The 7,492-nt window shown below is 43.6% G+C and overlaps 1 protein-coding gene across 1 annotated transcript; it reads right to left on the bottom strand.

The window, feature by feature from the left end:
* Positions 1 to 4,176: 4,176 nt before the first annotated feature.
* Positions 4,177 to 7,319, bottom strand: camk2n2a (calcium/calmodulin-dependent protein kinase II inhibitor 2a). The gene is made up of 2 exons (XM_020453331.2): positions 6,548 to 7,319; positions 4,177 to 5,968 (listed from the first exon to the last, which is right to left on the bottom strand). The coding sequence occupies exons 1-2, from the start codon at positions 6,711 to 6,713 to the stop codon at positions 5,898 to 5,900; spliced, it is 237 nt and encodes a 78-aa protein (XP_020308920.1). The 5' UTR covers positions 6,714 to 7,319; the 3' UTR covers positions 4,177 to 5,897.
* Positions 7,320 to 7,492: the final 173 nt, after the last annotated feature.

Raw genomic sequence — 7,492 nt, 5'->3', positions numbered from 1 at the left:
TGAGTGAGGCCCCCTTTAGAACCGCTGAAGTCTGTGGATCTGAAGATCATTTCGCCACTGCGACTCTAATGTGACTTTGTTCCCTAATGAGGCCATTACCCCAAAGGTCATGACTATGCCCTACAGGTCTCTAGCTTTTAGCTATTTCCCTTTTCACCTCCTCCATTTGCTTCTGAGAAGCAACGGAGGTTACATGCCCTGTGTCCAGTACAAGCGTATCTTGAGTGAACCCGGGATATCCGGTTATGTGATCAGCTTTTTGTCTGTTTTGCTATTCCAGCTCGTGGCAGGGCGCTCTCTAAGCATCATCTCTCCCACTGGATTTGTTGAAGTTTCAGCCTTATTCTAAAATTGATGAGGACAAACATTTATTTAATCAATCTACACACAGTACCCAATTATGACAAAGCAAAAACAGTTTTTTTTTAAGTATTCAGACCCTTTCCTGTGAGACTCGAAACTGTGCTCAGGTGCATCCTGTTTCCATTGACCATCCTTGAGATGTTTCTACAACTTGATTGGAGTCCAGCTGTGGTAAATTCAATTGATTGGACATGATTTGGAAAGGCACACACCTGTCTATATAAGGTCCCACAGTTGACAGTGCATGTCAGAGCCAAAAACAAGCCATGAGGTCGAAGAAATTGTCCGTAGAGCTCTGAGACAGGATTGTGTAAAATAATAGATCTGAGGTAGGGTGCCAAAACATTTCTGCAGCATTGAAGGACACCAAGAACAAAGTGGCCTCCATCATTCTTAAATGTAAGAAGTTTGGAACCACCGGGACTCTTCCTAGAGCTGGCAGCCCGGCCAAATTGAGCAATAAGAGGAGAAGGGCCTTGGTCAGGGAGGTGACCAAGAACGTGATGGTCACTCTGACAGAACTCCAGAGTTCCTATGTGGAGATGGTTGTCCTTCTGGAAGGTTCTCCCATCTCTGCAGCACTCCACCAATCAGGTCTTTATGGTAGAATGACCAGATGGAAGCCATTCCTCAGTAAAAGTCACATGTCAGCTCACTTGGAGTTTGCCAAAAGGCACCTAATGGACTCTCAGACCATTGAGAAACAAGATTCTCTGGTCTGATGATACCAAAATTGAACTCTTTGGCCTGAATGCCAAGCATCACGACTGGAGGAAACCTAGCACCATTCCTACGGTGAAGCATGGTGGTGGCAGTATCATGCTGTGGGGATGTTTTTCAGCAGCGGGACTGGGAGACGAGTCAGGATTAAGGGAAACAGGAACGGAGCAAAGTACACAGAGATCCTTGATGAAATCCTGCTCCACAGCGCTCAGGACCTCAGACTGGGGAGAAGGTTCACCTTCCAACAGGACAATGACCCTAAGCACACTGCCAATACAATGCAGTAGTGGCTTCGGGACAAGACTCTGAATGTCCTTGAGTGGCCCAGCCAGAGCCCAGACTTGAACCGGATCGAACATCTCTGGAGAGACCTGAAAATAGCTGTGCAGCAAGGATCCCCATCCAACCTGACAGAGCTTGTGAGGATCTGCAGAGAAGAATGGGAGAAACTCCCCAAATACAGGTGTGCCAACTTGTAGCGTCATACCCAAGAAGACTCGAGGCTGTAATCACTGCCAAAGTACTGAGCAAAGGGTCTGAATATTTACGTAAATGTGATATTTAAGTTTTTTATTTTAAACATACAACCTGTTTTTGCTTTGTCATTATTGGGTATTGTGTGTAGATTGAGGATTTATTTTGTTTATCAATTTTAGACTAAGGCTGTAATGTAACAAAATGTGTAAAAAGTCAAGGGGTCTGAATACTTTCCCAATGCTCTGTAGCAGAAAGTGGCAAGGGTTACCAAGTGGTGTATGCTCCCACTCCACCAGAGGTCTGGCAGCGTTTTGGCCGTTATATAAAAGGGGTTGACTGTAGGGGATATTTGTGCTGTGGCAAGTTGGGCATCACCACACACTTTAGTGAGATTTTATTGCCTGGTTGTCACTGCTCCCAATGTAGCCCACAGTGTGATTACAGCTGGTACAGGAGAGGGTTATTAAGCAGCGTGTGGTGTACCCAATAACCCGACTACCGCATCTTGTGAGGTGGAGGACTGTGTGGTCTACCACGGGCCGTTTCATTTTACATCCATTGAGGTCGACTTGAGGCGTGATTTCCCCATGGTTGTGTTCTACCGAGAGTACTGACTGAAAGGGAACGTAACGTTATGACTATAACTACTGTTCCTTGAAGTAGGGAAACAAGGTTCAACACCTCTTTGACCCACGCCGATCGGTTCTGGGCACGGTGAAGAGGGGTATTGGGTTGAAGGAATGAATCGGAGCCTGAGGCTTATCACCTGTGTAAGGTGGGGCTTCCAGCGAGGCGTGGATTTCATTGGCTCTTGTCAGGTGTGATTTTAGTTCTTCAGTCAAAGTTGTGTGAGTGTGACTCTCCATAGTTGTGTTGTTCCTTGTTTCCCATCCTTCAGAGAACAGTAGTTATAGTCATAACGTTATGTTTTCCCATGCATGCCAATAGTTTCAGTGGTAAACAATCAATAGAAACAATGTGACAGGGTTCAAACACACACACACACTCACAAAGTGCAACAAAGTGGTCAGTAGTGATTGGTGGTCATGCCCATCCAACTTAGTACTGAACATCAAAGTTGAAAATGTATCAGGCTATGAACACACACACATTGCCCACAACACAACAAAGGTTGATGTTAATGTGTGTCCATGCAGTCCAGAGACTGCAACAGAAAAGACTATAACCAGGAGTGTGTGAGTAGTGAGAATGGAGAGGCTTGTTTTGTTATTGTCTGTAGCATTACAGAGTGATACTACTCTGGAGTAGACTACAAGCAGATTCAAATTCAGACACATATCAAAGTTAGCTGACTAACTAAATGCACCTGGGGAGTATACTACATAGCAGGATCAATGAGTTAGCCAGCTAACTTTGATAAACAACCAGAAACAACTATTGATGTTCTGCTTAATTAAGAATCCTCAACTTTGATATATGGTTTTGGTTGTTGAGTCAATTATTTCAAGCCTATGTTTCGAAAAAATGAAAAGATATCTTAGAATATTTTGTCAAGTTAGCTGGATAACTCGTTGATCATGCTTTGTAGTATACCCTTATGGTAAACAACAATTTGGGATTACGGCTTACTTGGCCCCTCCATTTGGATACTGTTAGGCAGATCTGATATGACTGGCTAGGTGTCAGCTATGTTGTGGAATCCTTGCTTTTACCTGTCTGACAGTGTTAGATGATGTTAGACTTCAAGGGAGGATTATTCAAGTATTCCCTCTGGGCCAACTGTGTGTGGGGCACCTTGTTAGTATGAATGGCCTGGGGCCTAGAACCATGTTTACATTCATACACCTTGTAGCTCAGGTTATGATAGGGACTTTGATAGCTGATAGATTGGTGTAATATTCCAGAGGGCCCTTGTTCAAATAGAATCCCCAGCCTACTATTGTAGGAAAATCTCAACTTGCACCGTGTTGGCCACCATGTTACCTACCGTGTTACCCACCGTGTTGCCTACCGTGTTGCCTACCGTGTTGCCCACCGTGTTGCCCACCGTGTTGGCCACCGTGTTGCCCACCGTGTTGGCAACCGTGTTGGCAACCGTGTTACCCACCGTGTTGCCCACCGTGTTGCCCACCGTGTTGCCCACCGTGTTGGCCACCGTGTTACCCACCGTGTTGCCCACCGTGTTGCCCACCGTGTTGCCCACCGTGTTGCCCACCGTGTTACCCACCGTGCTGCCCACCGTGTTACCCACCGTGTTGGCCACCGTGTTACCCACCGTGTTACCCACCGTGTTACCCACCGTGTTGCCCACCGTGTTGCCCACCGTGTTGCCCACCGTGTTACCCACCGTGTTGCCCACCGTGTTGCCCACCGTGTTGCCCACCGTGTTGGCCACCGTGTTGCGGTGCACTACATTTGACCAGAACCATCTGGTCATCAGGTATACAGTAGCCTATAGTTGTGTCATCAAAGACTATGAGCTATAGCTTGGAGATCTACTGTAATCCATTGGCCGTTCATCCACTTTATGTCCAACAATGTGGTTGTAATCCAAAGCCAAACCAGCTGTCATTACGTATTAACTGCCATGTGTTAATGTTTTTACTCTGTGATGATGGAGAGATCTTGGAAAATGAATACCATAGGACCACATTTGACATGTTCTTTCACCATTTATTTGTTCACCAAATACAGTGAAAATGGCATCATAATATTCAATGACTCATTCTTAGAATGTCATGACACTGTTGCTTTTTTTTGCTTCGTAAAACAATGTTTCATTAATGGAAATATTAAGGTTTCATGCACAACAAACCATATTGAGTTTCCTTAGAAGAATGGTGCAAGATAAACTAAATAAAAAAACAACTTTGATGTCCAAAATCGGTCCAAATCCAACGTGTTATTTGAGGATCCTCGTAAACAGTGCAATATACACAAAAAAATTGCTATTTTCTAACAAATTCATCAACGAAGCTCAAGTCACAGGATACAATTTCTCAATAATAGTTTAACATTGATGTGTGCAAAACCCCAAACACATTCAGTTAGTCTTTAAAAAATGATATTGAATGAGAAAAGTCAAAACCCAAATCTCTTCGATTCTCCGTTAGGCCTATATGGTCTCAATCTGCATATCCTTTCTATAGTACACACAATTGTGTTGATGAATTGTAAGATGGTAGACTAGCACATAATTTCTCAATAACAATTGTTTAGATATAAAAATACAAATATGAATTTTGTTAAAAAGAAGCGTGCCAGGGTAAGAGTGGTGGCACCTGTGTTGGCACCAGAGCGAAAGTTCATGCAAATAGATGGAGAAAATAGAATGACTTTTTAATTATAGAAGACAAAAAAAACACGAATAATTGCAAAATATAAATAAATAAAACATTTCCCCATCAATTTCATGACTATTTTTCCAAACATAATTTGCCGATCTCGCCTCCTTCGATATTTGGAGTCTGTAAAAAGTGAAACAGCTATGTATTGGTGTCGGTAGGTTTCATGAAGGCGCCGACCTGCATCGTTAACCGTGGGGGGTAATGAAACACCATGTATCATTTTAATTCATTTGAACCTGGGGACTATGCATTACTAGCTTATTCTTTACAGATGGAGCCTAGATGAATATAGGCCTAGGAAAGGAAATATTAACATTGCACCATCCTTGGTTGTGTGTGTGTGTGTGTGTGTGTGTGTGTGTGTGTGTGTGTGTGTGTGTGTGTGTGTGTGTGTGTGTGTGTGTGTGTGTGTGTGTATTTATATATATATATATTTTTGTACATACAATGGGTCTATACTAGTTACTGGACAGTGTTTGTTTGGTCAGTATTTAAAAGCTTTAGCAGCAATCGGAATGCATTCTCTACGTTTGACCAGTGCTGAAAAGGACAGCTCCCTTGAATGCGATGTCGCCGATTTGTTATCAACAATGCCAAGCGTGTAAGGGGACTATGGTCTTCGAGCTTAGGAAGGCTATTGTATACAACTATAGAAATAGAGCTTGAAATGAGATTCAGCCACCACTTGTAGTTTTGTGTTGCTTACGGCGCTTTTGGAAGATGGTTGTGAAGTAATGGCAAGTTCATCCATCAGAGCCAGGGTCCGCCATCTCAACATCACGCCACGCAGCACAAGTTAAAATGGCTTTTCGTTTGGAGAATTGCCAGCAACCCCATGATAAATCTGTCTTTTCTGGTGTCATCCTCTGCTTTCTCGTCCAATCTTCACATACTTCTTTCCATTGCTTTCCTTCCCCTCGTCTTCGCTTCGTGCCATCGTTTCTCCTACAATCCTCGAACATGCACAACCGACAGGTGCTTTAAATCGCTGATCAAAATAAAAAGTTTGCAAGGTGTCGTTCACCTTTAAACACCAGGTGACGACTTGTCTGCCATCCCCTTTAGGACGTCGTCTATTCGGTCATCTTCGATGACCACTGCGGAGGGATGAAGAAATTATTTTGTTTATTACTGACATAGCATATAACTGTTTCATAAAAATGTTTTACAGACACCAAATCAAGTCATTGCAAAGGCTTTGAGTGAATAGGATGGGGACTGGTGCAACACAAAGGAATACATGTTGTTGTGTCAAACCTCTGACCTTGGTCCTGAAATACTGCAAACAATGCCTTGTCCATAATGGCACATAGCCACGCATGCAATGAGGACAACTTTGTTATTTAAAAAAGACAGAGCATATCTAATGAATAACTATAGTAGCCTATAGCTACTGAAATACATTTTGATAGCACATCAGTAGTCTATTATTCTCATGCATCACTTTCAACTGGGCTCAGCTGCTGACCTTTGTTATATCAACAAATGTTTGCCTCATAATTTAGAGGTCAGATGCATATCTGTGTTTTATCTTTTTGTTTTATAACAAGTAGGCTAGGTAACTGTAGCATAGGTTAGAGTTAAAGTTCACACAAGCATGGCCAAGCCAAGCCTTTGTTTTTGATGTCCAAAACAAAACCTCTATTCAACAATCCATTCCAATAACCAGCTCTTACCTCTCTTGGCTCTGCCGATCTGTCCCAGCTTTGGGGGTCTTTTCGCTTGCGACGCCCCGAAGAACGAATTGGTGTCCTGTAGCCCGCAGCTAAAGGATATCTGACTGGCCTCGGTGTCCCCATAGCCGCTCATTTTCCCCTCGCTATAAGGCAGCACCTCGGACATTATGGCACGGCTGAGACGGACGGATCAACAGCGGTGGAAAAAAAACGTTTTGAAGTCGGCGGCTTTAGTCGATATAGCCCAGAAATCCTTGTCTTGGTACTTGCACTTGTCAAGCTTTCCGGTGGAAATCCGTTTGGAAAATCACTCGATTACTTCGTCGTGCGTAGCCAGTCTGCGAAGGATGAAGGTGAAGAGTCCTGGTTGAGGGGTCGTGGTGCGGGGTGGTAGCAGGCTGCTGTGTCGCTGGTAGAAAGGAGAGCAGAGGAGCGGTCTGTTCGCATGTGTTGCTAGATGAAGTCTGATGAGGAAAGTGGGAGATCCCGGGATCATAAAGGAAACCCAGGAGGAACGGCGAAGGTATCCATCTGCGTGTGTGTGTGTGCTGGGGGACTCCGAATGCTGGAGGAGTAGGCTAAGGGTGACATCAACAGGCGAAATATATAATATGTAAGGTAGAGGTAATAGAAATGTAGGCTATCAATTCATGACCACGGAGCTAGAGCTACTGGAGCAACTGTGAGGTAAACCTTTTTGGGGGGGAGTAATCTTTTCTATGCTGAACAAATTTCTAGCCTAAATAAGTTATTACAATGTGATGATATTTACGCATGTGCTATGCCTACGTAGGCTAATTATATTTAATCTGAGCATTATGAATATAACCTACTCGTGCATTTGCGCGTATTGCTAGTTATTGGGAGTCTCCTATTTTTTGTTTACCTATTACGCTTGACATTGTAATGTGTTTCTCTCCTCGTATTCAGTATATGTCCTTCCTG

The sequence above is a fragment of the Oncorhynchus kisutch genome, linkage group LG27 (assembly GCF_002021735.2).
Source record: "Oncorhynchus kisutch isolate 150728-3 linkage group LG27, Okis_V2, whole genome shotgun sequence".
In the NCBI taxonomy this organism is placed as follows: Eukaryota; Metazoa; Chordata; class Actinopteri; order Salmoniformes; family Salmonidae; genus Oncorhynchus; species Oncorhynchus kisutch.
Note: the sequence above shows the minus strand (reverse complement) of the source record. Positions and strands in the feature narration are given on the sequence as shown.

What these genes read in the sequence shown, in the direction of transcription:
- camk2n2a (XM_020453331.2), bottom strand. Translation starts at nt 6,713, where the DNA reads ATGTCCGAGGTGCTGCCTTATAGCGAGGGGAAAATGAGCGGCTATGGG. An exon ending in GATCGGCAGAGCCAAGAGAG is followed by an intron (nt 5,969 to 6,547) that starts GTAAGAGCTGGT and finishes ATCCCTCCGCAG; the next exon opens with TGGTCATCGAAGATGACCGA.